Genomic DNA, 15,167 nt, shown 5'->3' on the forward strand with positions numbered 1-15,167 from the left:
TAAGGCCAAATCCTTTTTGTCCCAGTCACACAAGTTGTCACAGTGAAGTCCAGCATAGTTAGACTCTTAATAATAAGAAAAAATGATGGAGACAGACAGCAAGGTCTTGGAAGCTGTTCAAAATCTGACACCAGAGTATTTTTGAATCAATGTGCACTCTGATTAGGTATCACAAAATGTCCTATTATAACAGTAGTATAACATAATTATGGTACGAAAGCCATCCCTTTAAGCCTGGTCTGCCTTGTCTGGGTAGTGTAAAGGGAATTTCTGGAGCTCTTCCACCCCCCCCCCCCAAAAAAAAAATTCACCTTTCTCTATGGGACACCAGTGCAACTGGAAATGGCCCTCGCTAGGACTGGTTGAAATGTTTCAAATTTCAAAATTTGAAAAATAAATGGGGGGAAATTTAAACAAAATTTTTGGAAAATACCTCTTGCCTCCCATATTACACTCAACTGTAGAGCTGACTGATTTTTTTTAACTTTGAAATAAACAAACATTAAAACTGAAAAAATGTCTATGTTTTTGCAAATTCCCCCTCCCCCCACTTTTCTAGCCCTCACCTTGACAACCCTCAACAAGCTGATTTACTGGCTAGTCTCTGTTGGAACTTATGGTCCAAGGTCAGAGGACAAGGCTGATATTGCTGGCTACCACCTCAATTGATGGTGCCACAGAATCTGAGCATGCAGATAACCCTTATTGGTCTCCCAGTTGCTAGGACTGCTATAGCAGCAAGTCCACAGCAGAGTTCCAACCATCTGCCATTAACATGAGGCTGCGACGTATTTTTATTCTTCCTCTCTCTGGTCTAAAGTGCAGTGAAAAGGCTTATGAGAAATGACCTGGGCCAAATACAATGGGTTCTCTAACTGGGATGGATGGATCTGGGGCCATCCAGGAAAGGAGAAGACTTGTTGTACTCTCCTTCTCTCACCGTGCACCAATGTGAGGGCCAACCAGAACCTGGCCCCCTGCCAGCATCCATCAAACAAAATTCCATGAATGCTTCCCCATGATTTCAGGACTTGAGCTGGCCTTCATTGAAGTCAATGGCAAAACTCCCATTGACTGCAATAGTTCAAGATCAGGCCTCTGAGTAATTTGTATTCATTTTTCTTTAACTATTCAAAGATTTCATTGTTTCAAGAAAAGCACAGATCATATACCCATGTTACACTTCTCTCCGCCTTTGCCGCTGGAAACACATGTCTGTTAACAGCACTCCTGAGCATTTCTCATTCCCTCAATATTTATCTAGAATTTGTTATCAAACATTTAATGAAGAAAGGTGCTGATCACACTGGCTGCTTATAACATGATTCTTTTGCACCCGTTTTAATTTGAGGGTTTATTTTTCCATTTAATGTCAGATTAGCAACCAAGTACCCAAGTGTATCCATTGAGATAACTCTTTTTATAAAGAGATACTCTTTTACTGCTAGAAGACACCACTATTTTTGCCTCTTGCAAGCTGCTCATACAAGCGCTCTTCACAGCACAAGAGACTTCTACTACAGTGAGTAGTAATCTGTTAAACAAACAATTGCCATCTCTATCACAATGGGGTAAATCCACAGCTCAATGTTCCACCTGATTAATCAGGCATGGTAAATGTGTGGGGGACAGTGGAGAGGAATCACTTTCTCCAGGCCATGGACCAAATGCAGTGTCCTTCTGCTGAAGGTTTTCCATCCCCGCTGTGGGGAGAGGATTGGAAGATCTGTATATCACTGGGTCTTCTGGCCCTGATACATGCCTCACACCTTCCCATTCATTATGTGCTGCCCTGCAGAAATTCAGGCACAGCATGATCTGCACATGGGATGAACACTCCACATGCAGCACACTCCCCCACCCTCTGTATCCAACCCTCCTTGCTCAGAAGAACTACACTGAAAATTTCAATACGAATGACTGTATGACAGGTTCAGATAAACAGATTTGGTTTTGTTCTGTGTCCCTTGTGAAAACCTTTCCTTATGATGGGAACGGGCTAAGAGCCCAAACCCATAAAATAGGTGAACAGTCCTCACTCGTGCAGTAGTAGTCTCATTAGACTAGAATATGGGACTACTTGCAGGACTAAGGTTTACAAAAATGGCTCTAACTGGGACTTTAAAAAAGTGAATATTAAAAAACTTCTTACAGTTTATGAATTCACTGTTCTGTGCATCCAAATTAATTTGGTTCCTCTGTTTTCACAAATATAACGTAATAGTAGAAATCAATACATAGAAGACTTTAAAAAAACATAATGCACAAATGTATACATTAGAAAACAAATTCAGTGATGAAACTGTGCTCAGAAGGAGCAACAGCTGACAGGATGTGAAATATTTTAACAAATACCCATGTTTGTGAAGTACTACTTCCTGTTCAAATTTTTAAAAGAACAATCAGCAAAGCCAGTGAAAATCCAGTCATATTGAATTGCTAGCAGTACAGCTGGACTTCAGCTGCTTGATCCAAAGCCCACTGAAATCAACAGAAATCTTTTCACTGACTTACCTGGGCTGTGGATCAGGCCCTAAATGTACAAAGGAGAAAAACCAATAGGAACAGTTTACTAATGGAGTTTTCAAAATGTTATTAGAAATGAGGCAGCAGCATGAAGCCACTTATAGTGTGTGACAGCTAAAGGATGGTACAATTATCCTTCCAGATTTGTTATTAAATCTGGTTTACCAAAATTACGAAAATAACCAAACACTTGAAAAATAAACCATTTCTATAGTAACGTAGTAATGCTATAGCTATTAGTCTTCCAATGTTATGACTAAGAGTGGCTGCAAGATTGCTGATGAAATATACAGTATAAGAATCAAAGAAAGGCTTTTAGATATTACTAATTTTGAGAACTGGTGTTAAAAATCTTGGAGTACTACAGTAAATGATTTAAAGATCTGTATTATTTATTTTTTAAGTAAATTTACTCCTCATGAAAGGTGCAAGATTGACAGCACTGGAGAATGAAGTCCTCTATTGGCTTCTTCTATTAACACATGAAAGTGGATACTAAAGCTACAGTATAAATTAATGTTACTAATGGCAAAATTATGTAGCTTTATTTACAACGTGTTAATTCAGACATGCTTTGGAAGAAATTGTGGTAATATGGTATTGGCCAGAACAGCCAGTGTCTAAATGGTTAATGACACATCCACTTCAATATTTCAACTTTAATTTCAATTTCAAGCTACAGACCAATTAAAACAAATATGGTGGTTTTATATTGACAGAATTATTGCTTTCTGGTTTGGCCCACAGCAATAAGCAACCTGTAGGGAAAACACAGACTGTATCCATCATAAATCCTAGCATTGTTTGCTTTTTAAACTCGATTTTCTGCCACGGAGAGTACAAGGCATGCTCATACTACAGCGCTTACAAATTCAATGGAAGACACGCTTGAAAACAAAAATTTTAGATCATTCCTCTACTGGGTTGCTTCTGGATGGTATTATGAGACTTTAAGCCCTAAAGACAACATAATAATTTCCTATCATACAAATTTGCATATACAAAGAAAATAATACATCAAGACATCAAGTACATGTAATTAGTGTATTAACATTAACTGAGTACTAAATGCTTTTTGAGGTATAGAAAATAATTACAGTAGGGTAATCCTAAACTGTAGCCACACTCTTAATAGGCAACTAGTCATACTGTTCAATAATGTTATGTATCTTATTTCTGTATTTGTATGCCTCAAATCTTAGTACAATATCTCAGGTACAAATTAAGTATACATTGACAGATTTTAATTCAGGACACTGAATAGTGAGACTTTTATTTTTCTTAAAATAGAGAAACATTAATTTTGGCTTATGATCACATTTAACCAGTGGATGTACTGCTGTTAATATTTGGTATCAGAGTGTCCAGCACATTAAAAAAAAAGAAAAAAAAAAAGAGGTGACTGACCCTGGCAGACTTATTTCCAGCCAATATCAGTATAGAGTCTTTGTTTCATGGTGCATGCAACATACCAGCATTATTAGGTCTTGATTATTAAGCCACATTATGATGTGCAGATCCCTTTCAAAATCCATGTCCAACACACAAGCAGCAAAGACTTCAACATATATGAACAAGTACTTTCCTGTACCATAGATAAGAACTCAGTTGTGCCAAAATGCACATACATGAATCATTTTACACATGTGAGGTGTTTCACTGAGTTCAGTGCGACTCCTCATGCAAATAAAGTTGTTCATGTGTATAAGGGTTTGCAGGATTAGGTGCTATGGCCTGGGTCCTGCAAAGATTTGCAGTCATGCTTAACTTTATGCATTGTGCATGAGTCAATGGGACTGCTCCTAGTGTGTGTACAGTTAAGCATGCACATAAGTCTTTGCAGGATCAGGGCCTATGTCTCCAAACCCCAAACTGTAACATATTAATAAACTTTGAAAATATACAAGTCAGACATCTTCATGTTTCCAAAAGCACCTTAAATATTCATTTATTCATATATTGTGTAACACAAGGTAAAAATATTTCTAAAAATCTTTATCTTCTTTATTATCAATGCCTTGTGTAAGCCACACCAGCAATATACTATAAGATGAAGCTCCAATACAAGCAGTAATTTTTGCTACTCACCTGTCTGTTACGTTCATCCATAATCCTTGTGATCTGAATCTTTTTTCTCCCCATAGTCCCCGTTTTTCTTCTCTCTCTCGTCCCTGAAATTATGTATTTTTTCCTTCTCTTTTCTTCCTCTTTCCCGTTTCCTCAAAACAAATCTCCCTCTTCAGCACTTGCACTACTCAGTTCACAGACCCCTGCATCCGTTCCTGCTAAGCACATAAAAGAAATAAACTCTTACTATAAAACTGATAAAAACTGCCAGCTAAATAGATAAAAGTTACCACAGGGAGTTTACCAAGTTCCTTAATTATAATCTAGTGTACAAGCAAATTATTTTGCAGTTATAAAGTAAATAAGACAATATTAATAGTAGTAACCTGAAAGTTTATTTTCATAGTTATACATGATCCCACAAATCTTTCAAGAAATGATTAAGATGACTGAAATGCATGTCTCCATAATTTTCATGGATTTAGGTATCTCTATTTTAAAAATATCATTCATTGTGCTAATATGAAAAATTACCTAAATAAGAGAGTTAACGAACCTTTCTGTACCTGTGTATGCTAAGTAGGCCAGCTAATTCATTCCTGAAGGGAAAACAATCTTGTGTTCTGACAGCAGAGGTGATAACGCCCCTCATTATGCAAATAGGATGGACCATTATTAAAGTGCTATTTGATATATGAGAAATGTCAGCTAGTTTAAATCTAAATCCTTTAATCTCATTCTTTAAAAAAACATACAGTTAATTCAAGTACTACTTAAAATACTTTAAAAGAAAAGTAGTACTTCTTTATCCCACTACATTTCAAAGTATGTTCTAAACTATCTATACCACAGGTACGTAACTAGCTAACGTGAATTTTTCCATTTGAGAATATTTGCATAAGGTATTTCATCTATGCAGAACGGAATAATAGGAAGAGTTGCTCAGTAAAGAATGTTTTGAATTAGTATTTTCACATTTCTGACAACAAGCCCACATATTAGTCCTCTGCACTTTACAAAAACTAGTTGCATTGTACAATTAAAAACTGTTAGAGTAAATATATAAATACATGACAAAATAACAGAAAATATTCCATAAAATGCCACAAAATGCCATAAACTTCAGGAGTAATTCTAAAGGCTTGCAAAACATTATTTAACCAAACAAAACAAAAGACAAGAAAAACTTTTGGAAAAGTTCATACACAAATTATGTTAAATCTGGCAATAAAATTCATATAATATAAATATTCCTTTTGTCTCTTATCACCCTTAAGATTTACCATAATTATTAGCTGAGTGTGACAGCACAGAGTATTTGTAAACACTTCAAAAAAAAAATCCCGCAATCTAAAAAGGATTTAATAAAAAATGATTAGTGCATCACCACTTTTACCTCAGTTCCATTATACTAAAAGTATTTCTTCATTCGTCCAAATTTACCAGTTTTACAACAAATTGGAGTTTTCTTGTTTATTTTAAGCTGGTGCTCTCACAGCCAACTTGATAAATTCCCACAATATGTTATGTAACACTAAGCCGATGTCCTGGCCATTAAATCCATTATTTGGCTCTGATTCAAAGCTACTGAGGTAGAAAAGCTGGACATCACTCTGTCTGATCTTCAATTCTCTCTTGATTTTCTTTGTACTTATTTAATTTGAAGCTGTTCAGTATTTTATCACCTTAAGAAGAGTTGAGATCATAGGTAAAAGATAATCAGCTGATTATAATTTTTTAACTAGCTATTATGATATAATCAATTCTGCTGGATTAAACAAGGTTTAGATCCTAATATTGTCTATACCTGAATGCCTTTGTATATCGCTAATCAATATTATTTTACAGTATATGGCATGCAAGATGGAGTAATTTGTGATGCCATCAAAATAAAGTGCACAAGTATTTCTGTAGCTTTTTTGCCCATTGGAAACAGTTCAGCAATCTTTTTACTACTTAAAATGACAGTCACCAGACCATATTAACCATAAAAAACTAGATGTGCCAAACAGTGAATTAAAACAAGTTATTTAAAATGTATTTATACAAACTTTTTTCTAAACAAATCTAGGAGCCATAGTCCCATCTAATATTCACTGTTGACAAACAAACCCAGGCTATTTTTAGAAACGGTCTTAAATTTCCTTGGACTGGGTTTCTTTCCTGTTTTTCCTATAGTCTTACCTCCGATACAAAGAGCAAGTTAAAGTGGTGTTTCCCATGCACATGCAGGACCCAAAGGAGTCTAACAGGCTTTCTCTGTAACAGTAAGCCAATACACTAATCCATAGCAAATGCATATGGAACAATTTCCTTTCCTTTCATTCAACTGAAGCTGGTGGCACTATCGGCTTACAGCACTACGCCTGCCTAAGCTCTTAGTCACTTCAAGGTGGAAGGTCAGGGTGGACAGATTAGAAAAGTGGTGACAGGGTTAGCAAGGATGAGAGCTGCTTTACAGATCAAGATTCTGAAGCTGAATGAGTGCAGAAAAATCAGTGAATGTTGAAAATCTACTCGGAAGAGCACAGCCAGCTCCTGGTGAAATAACAATATGGTGAGCCCCTCTCCCACACAGTTATCAGTTCCACATTTCACACCAATATTTCAAATAACAAAAACTTTTATAGATAACTCAGAGTACGGAATTCTTAATACTCAATGGCACAACAAACTATTCTTAAAATAGTCGCACAATGCTTTTGGGGCCAAATTCTGCCCTCAGTTACATGGATGTCAAATTCACTGACTACACCAAATTTACATTAGTGTAACTCAGAGCAAAATTTGTCCCATAGTTTGAAGAAACAATCTATTAGGAAGAAAAAACAAATGCGGAAGGTAGCGCATTATTTACAGGATGTCGGAGGGAGAAGAAATTAATGGGATCCCATACATAGATATGTATCTCAAAATTACACAGAAATGCAAGAAGTGTTACCTAAAGGCAACAGGTTACCTTTTACTGAATTCACCTGAAGGTGCTTTTTGTTTACTCTCCTGATTGCTTTTTGTTTACTCATCTAATGACAAATAAAAGATCTTGTTTAGTGAATTTCTTGCCTTTCTATAATTTGTTATTTTTATTGCAAAAACAAATAAATTGTGATATCTAGTATTTTGTGCATCTGTCTCTATATTTATATACATACATATAAATATATAGCCACATACACATATATAGTTCTAAACTGTATATTTCACATATGAGTGTCTGTACACCCTCCTCCCCCCCCCCCCCCCCCCGACACCAAACATATATAAAAGCAACTATTTGGATGAAATATAATGTATCTTGAGATGAGTAAATCAGTATATCTGATTCATGGGTCATAACTTTCAAAGGACTGACAACTTTTGTGTCAACCAGAATGCAAAGAATTATGGATATTATCAATTGCCCTTCACCTGCTCTAGGAATTTCAGTAATGCTCATGATAGTTTTTGGATATTCCTGCAGGAATACAGTTTATGGTATTAAATTTTTGAAGTTCCTGTTAACTGATCAAATTATATTTTCCAAATGCAAATAAAGCACACTAAGTAGAAAACTTGCAAGTAGTACAAAACTCAAGCTAGTCCTGCAGGCTTTCATTACCCAAAGGGACTTAAAATAATTCCAGAAGCCTCGCTGAAACAACTTTCCACATAAAAGAAAACTTCCAACGTAATGACATAGTTACATGTAAACAATCTGCATTTAAAAAAAAAAAGTCATAGTTAAATCCTGTGGAGTTACAGTCTTCAGCATTTTTTCTCTCTTTTTTGCAAACCCAAACATAAAAAAATCATACTGCTTACTAAAAAGAGGAACTTCATTTTGGCGGGCTTCTGTTCACTTTATGATTTAGCACAGGCAGAGATAGCTGATGGAAGAGTGATTTGAGCCTCAAAAAAAGGAATAAGTTGTAAAGGACAAATGCTGCAGATCAGTCAACCACTCCCCCCTCTCATTCTGTCTCTCTCTCTCTCTCTCACACACACACACACACACACACAAACTCTCCCCTTCTCTCCCTGCAACACAGAAGAATCTTGATAGAATGGCAGGAAACACGCACAGAGTGGTCAGGGAAGGATATGATGTCAGCAACCACGAACAATAAAAGGTGTAAAGGTGCTTCCTTCCCTAAACTGTTCCAGAAGTGCAAAATGGGAACCAAAACTCTCCACTTCCTTCTCCGAACAGTACTGTCTGAATCTGTACTGCTGCAACACCCCAGACAGAGTTCTTTGAACAAGTCACAGAAAGGACAGTAAGGAGTATCTAAATAAGAGAATCAAAATAGTTAATTTATAAACAAGAAGGTGACCCCAGAAAAACTTAGCTAAAATGTGTCACTGATTAAAGTTTTCATGGTTTCATTACAAAAGAAACAGACTTGTCATAAAGATTTTTCTCTTTTCCTAGGCAGCAGGCTTCTTTAGTAGGCTTATTAGATTTAAAATAAAAAAAAAATCCCAGAACAGCCTGTATATTTTCAAAAAATGTAAAGAAATGAGAAATGCTGTAAAAAAAAATCCTTTACCTTGACAGATAAAGGCCTGATCCAAAAGTCCACTGCAATCAATTGGAGTCTTTACATTGACATAATTTATAAGCTTTCCATTAGGCCCTAAAGAAAGAGCTAAATATACCAATAATGCTGAAAATGATGTGTCAGAGAAAATTTTGCTTTCTTTAATTAAAATAATGAGCCCCCCCCAAAACAAAACAACAACAACAAAAAACACCCAACAGTTAATCCCCAGTCCTTATTCAAACAAAACTCCCACTGAAATTTTACCTGAACAAGGACTGGATGATCAGGCACAATGTACAGATAAAAAGAGCTATCCCATTTTAAAAAGAGATTCATGGGATCAAATAAAGATGGTTTTGAATCCCCCACCCTGTACTGTTTAGTATTGCAATAAATATAGAACAAGAGCAAAAGTCACTGGGCCAAATTCTTCACTGAGCAATCTCATTCGGTCAAATTTGTCTCTGATATAATTCTACCGAGGTCAACAGAGATATCACCAGTAGTAAATTTGGCCCTTAAGATTTTATGTGATTGTGTGAGTGTAACTGAGGGCAGAATCTGGCTGATTAACAGCAACTTTTTATAACAGATTTACATATTTCATGTCATCATTGTTGCAATATAACTGTGATACAGAAATAGTGCACTCTACTGTATGGTTCATTTGGGCAAGAAGCCATGCAACAAATGAATGAGTCATTTTAAGATTTCAAACAGCTGTCCACAACACTCTGATTTTGAAATTGAACATAACCTACATTTATGTGTTTTGATCTTATGGTCAGAATACCACATTAAAAGTTGTGGGAGGGAATTCATTCTAATCTGCTAAATTTATCTCAGGAGAGCGTGCATTTTTCTACAGGAAGCATAAGAAAAACTTTTAAATCACAGCAGAGTCATAACATACAAATATAGACTACTGAAGCTAGCATATGTAATACTGAAAAAAACATTAAACATGATGCATGGACTAGTGAGTGCAAGAATTCTATTGATCCTTTCGTTTGTTTATCTTATCTGAGGTAAAATGTCTTTTGTAAAGTAAAACTTAACCAGTTTTAACATATCCTTTACACATTGTTTTTCTAAAAGCTGGCATAATTTTTAACAAAAAGTAAACTACAGAATGCTAGCTGTGCATTCAGTAAATGGCAAAATAGCCACAGGGTCACCAGCTGCAAAATCAATTCTCTCTCATATTTAGATGATTCATTATCATTTTAAGAGAAAACTTTAATCATTTATCTAGATATGCTGATTTTACTAATTTTACTACTGATTTTGAAGGTACCTGCTGAATTTATAAGACTTCTTACCTAATTAATATTTTCTCTATTTATTTATTTATTTTAAGGGGGAGCAGAACCTGTCTACTTTATTTTCAACAGTCTCCACTTCAAAAGAAATAGGCTACTTATTATTCTTATTGATGTCTGACTGCATGTCTGATGTGTTCCTGAATATAGCCATGTTGCCTGGAAAATCCCTCCATTTCACTTTGGACTCCTTATCCCTTATATTTTTGTTGCATTATTCCTCTAGCTGAGAGGGAAGCTGAGCTGCTTTCTTCCTGATCAATACTGTTTTAGAGCTTGCCTAGTCAAGAGTTCATAATACAGTCTCACTTCCCAAGTTCTAAAAATGATGGAACACATCACCACCAAGCTACCTGGGAACTAGAGAAGGGCAAAGCCAGAACCTTGACTCTGACCCTTTCAAATGTCTGAGGTGATTTTTGATCCCTGGATCTAAACTGCTCCCCATGATTTTGTTCCAAGTCAGATGCCAAACTGGAAGGGGTCTATTTTCACGTTCCAGTGTGGGTGTTGCTGAAATCATATGAGATTAGATGTTCATTTTCATCGCGCTCTGATAGGATTTGAGCCCAAAATGGTGAAAACAGCATGAGAGGAACTAGTACAGGTACTGTGAAACTGCTGCCATTTGGGGCTGAAAACATGTGAAAACAGGTTGCAGGTAATATTAAATCTGGAGTCTGGCCTAAACTAATCTATGTCGATACACCGCCTAATGAGCCCAGCCTATAAGTAGCGCAGCAAGTTTCTAAATTTAGGGACAGATTGTGTTCTAAGGATTGGCATGAGAATGGGATCCTCAAATTGTGGATCTCTCTTCTCTGTGCAGAAAGAGATCGGGGGTTCAGCGGTAGCAATCTCTGTAGCAATTATGTTCCTTTCCCCTAGATCCTGTGCAGGGGCTCTGTGTGAATCCAATAATCTGCAACTGGAGGGAGATGGGATGAACAGGACATTTGTTGGAATGGTAGGGTAGAGCTGAGACAGTCTAGGACTGTATTAACATTACTGATGCACATGCACTGTACTGATGAACCCCCTAAAGAGGTGTCTCACGGTTGGCACTGTCTGGGGAGTTTCTATCACAGTGGCTGCACTGAAACTGTGCTGCTAGGGAAATGGGGAGATGGCAGAGAACTGGTACCTGAGAGGATCCTCAAAATCTGAGCAAACCTTGGGAGATCCAGGGGGTTCATAAGCAAGAACCCCTGCTTTCTTCCACGGAAGGGCAAATCCTGCACCCACAATGGGGTCCTCAAGGGTCACTGCACAGTTTCCTTGCCCCTCCATTGGTATTTCTCCACAGGGGCACAATATGGTTCCTGTATAGTATATATATATTGTATAATAACTTGCAGTTATCTCATTCCACTTGAGAAGCCTGACTCTTAATGAACATATTTTGGTGCTATATTAGATCATTTTTTGCACCAAATACAAATCTTTTTTAGATGGCTCCTCCACCCCCCATCCCCACACAGAGAGACATACAATCTTCTATATCTCTGAGTCATCTCCCAGGGCCTGATTCTTCCCTAACTGTAGTTTTACACCAACATAACTCCACTAATTTCTGTGGAGTTACTTCTCATTTATACTAGTGTAAGTGAGAGAAGAATCAGATCCAGAACTACGATTGTTCATAGAAAAAGGAATGTTTTCCTACAGCACAGACCTAAAAGACATAACTTTCATCCAGATATTTTTGTTATTTTGTTCCTACAACCTAAGATAGCTGGCATATCTTATATGTGGCACTTCCTTTCTTAGCAGAGAACAATCAAACAGAAGACTGTCCCTTTTATTTTTTGTATTCAACTCCAGAAACTTGTCTTTTACCATAGTACCTTGGGGTGCCGTTGACTTCTGTTTGTGGAGAAACGGACAAGGACAAGACAGACAAAGGAGACAAAGGTGAGGTGACCATAGTACCTGATCCCACTATTAATGTCAGGTATTAAACTGTGGACTTCCTAAAATATAAAGTAGTCTGCATAATACGGTGGATAGTGTGCTGAGATGCTAACTGTTCATTTATTCTATCATCACTGTCATTAACAAGGCAAATCACAAATTGCAGATGGTGCGCAGCCCTGATAGTTTATTCTACAGAAGTGTTAATTTGACAAACGTAGCAGGGGTATAAAAACTATGAAGCTTTCCAAACTCAACTATCTGCCTGGAGACAGCTGAGGATTAAAATGCCCTGAAATGACAGGGCAACTATCTCCTTCTTCCCAATAACCACAACAGCTGAAAATTCTACATTAAGACTTCCATTCCCATTTTAACATATTTTTTCCAAGGACAAAAGGAGATGAAAGGTATGTCAGGTATTTAATAAAGCTAATACAAAATACTGCTCTGAAAACACCAGCTCTTAGTTAAATAGGGGTGAGAAATCTGCTTTTGTCTGTGAAACAGGTTCTTTTTACTATGCAGCTCAGAAATTAGGATAGAACACCTCTTTTAAACAGGTGAAATATACACAATTTTAATAACATCTGAAGTCACAATGTGTCTGTTCCTTTAAAAAACAAAAAGCCAAATTCATGCAGTGATGCCAATATAACCATGTGATAATTTTGATATTCCATTTAAGCCTTAGGACATGAGCTATTCTCCATGTGTATGTTATTCAGGATCTTCCTCTTCTCCTGGGTTTTTAGATTCCAGCAGGGTACTGTTCCAGAAGGAGGAAGGATTTTGGCTACTGAGAGGCAGGATAAATAGGGATATTTGGTGGAGTGAGTCCTGCACCATCCCTTACCTTCCAAAGCTACCTAGCTCCTCCGCATGACTGGCCTCCTGACATGACTCACCTCCCCCTTCAGCAGCTCCTGATATCTCCCTCTGTGTGGGTACCAGCAAAGAAGAGATGCATGAAAAGATCATGCCAGAAGAGGGGGAAAAACAGTGTGGCGTTGGCAGTGGGGGAAAGCAGAGACATGGATCTAAGAAACTAAGAAGCAGTCAGCAAGGAGCCTGAGAATGTTGGCCTGATTTGGGGTGGGGACATCTTCTGGTGCTTTGCATTGGAAGTGTGGGCTATGGGTATTTTGGAGGGGAGGAAGGGAGCAAGCAGCAGCTGTGTGGGTGAGAGGCAGAGGTGGAGAAGCTTAAGACATATGTATTTGTCTTCAGTAACTCAATCCAGAACATTGATTATTACACTTCAGTATTCTAAAGGGTTAAAGAAAGACACTCTAGATACCTAAGATCCATCTTGAATCAGTTAAAAAGGCATCAAACAAACACCTAATTTAGCATGCTGCTCAAGCGCATCATAAGTTCTTATTTAGTCTTTGAGAATTACATTAGGTAACTAATTTATACTTTCCATATGATGACTTGTTCTTCTAATTCTTCACAGAACTGATGTCTAGCAGTTTTCACCTCAAGGGTTGAAGAAGCAAATTTCTACTGGTTCAGAAGGTGTTTACCACAAAGGTAAACCCAACATTGTCTGCAAGTATAAAAGCCACTATCTAGCATCACAGCCTGTCTACAGATCCCCAGCTGTAACCACTCCATTGCACATGCAGCTGGTTACTTTTTTTAACCTCCACCCCCTCATCCCCCACCCCCATCCCCAAAGCATGTTTGGCAACATCTAATGCAAAAAGTCAACATCCCTGACAAATATCACCTGAAGATTGATATACAAAATACACTTCATTTGTACAAGGAAATCTTGCTGCTTTGTTGTTACTGCTTTTAGGCCCAGATCTACAAAGGGACTTAGGCATTGCAACACCTAGAAAATCACAGGAACAACACTGTGATCCACAAAGCCTGAGTTAGGCACCTAGGCTTATATACAACAAAAGGGGAGAGAGAGGCACTTTAGACTGCAATCCACAAAGCCAGCCCACTAGACAGGGAGACACCTAAACTAGCCAATGGGACACACCAATGAAGGATGTCTGTGCTAAGCCCTATCCCTCTCTCGGAGATAGGTGCCCCCTGTTCCCTGAATTTAGGCACCTATCTCTGCTCATGATCCATGAATTGGGGGAAGATAGGTGTTCAGACACCTAAGTCATGTTTTGGACCCTCCCACCCAAAAAACAAAAGGCGCGAGAGGGAGGGAGAACCTCCCTTATAACCTGTAGCTTAGTACTCACCTACGATGTGGGAGAAATTCAGTTCAAGTCCCCCTTCCTCCCAAGGGGAAAAATGGATTTGAAGAGAGGTCTGTTGCCTCTCAGAGCCATTCTAATTCCTTCACTTGCCCAATTAATATTCAATTATTTAATTATAGTGGAAAGACTGAGGGAAACCCAACATGAGAATAGCCCATAGCCCAGTGTGTAAAGCACACACCTGAGAACCACCTAATCCCTGTTTAAATTCATTCTACCCCTCCAGCAGGGAGAGAGAGGGGCCGAGGACTTGAACCAGATCCTAGGTGAGTACAGTAACCACTGTGCTAAAGATTATATGGGAAAATCATCACCCCCGCTCCCCCCCCGCCCACCACCACCACTTTGTGTAAACTCGCCGGAGGGACCTGACCCAATAGGCAGCCTTTGAGCTCACCTAATGGATCAGGTCCCCATATGAAATTAAGGCAGCTGAACGCCTATTCCCGGTTTGGAATTGCTCTGGGGCTTAGGTGGACGCCTAGCGCGAGGCAGCAGTGCACAGGCTCAGGAGGGAAATAGGTACCCAGGAGCCTAGAATGAAGCTGCAGCATGCATGCTGAGAGGCAAAAACTTGGGTGCTG

General features: G+C 38.0%; 1 protein-coding gene across 13 annotated transcripts in view; it reads right to left on the bottom strand.

Moving 5' to 3' along the window:
• Positions 1 to 15,167, bottom strand: part of MEF2C (myocyte enhancer factor 2C) — a 137,381-nt gene that overhangs the window by 74,492 nt on the left and 47,722 nt on the right. For 7 of the 13 annotated variants that reach the window (XM_074952830.1, XM_074952832.1, XM_074952839.1 and 4 more), the window contains one exon: positions 4,615 to 4,811. In XM_074952830.1, coding sequence (XP_074808931.1) covers positions 4,615 to 4,668 — 54 coding nt within the window. In that variant the 5' untranslated portion in view covers positions 4,669 to 4,811. Of the gene's footprint in view, positions 1 to 4,614; positions 4,812 to 6,777; positions 6,883 to 8,394; positions 8,527 to 15,167 lie in introns of those variants that run through there. The other 6 variants (XM_074952831.1, XM_074952836.1, XM_074952829.1 and 3 more) reach the window with 4 other exon arrangements.

The sequence above is a fragment of the Natator depressus genome, chromosome 5 (genome assembly GCF_965152275.1).
Source record: "Natator depressus isolate rNatDep1 chromosome 5, rNatDep2.hap1, whole genome shotgun sequence".
Classification (NCBI taxonomy): domain Eukaryota; kingdom Metazoa; phylum Chordata; order Testudines; family Cheloniidae; genus Natator; species Natator depressus.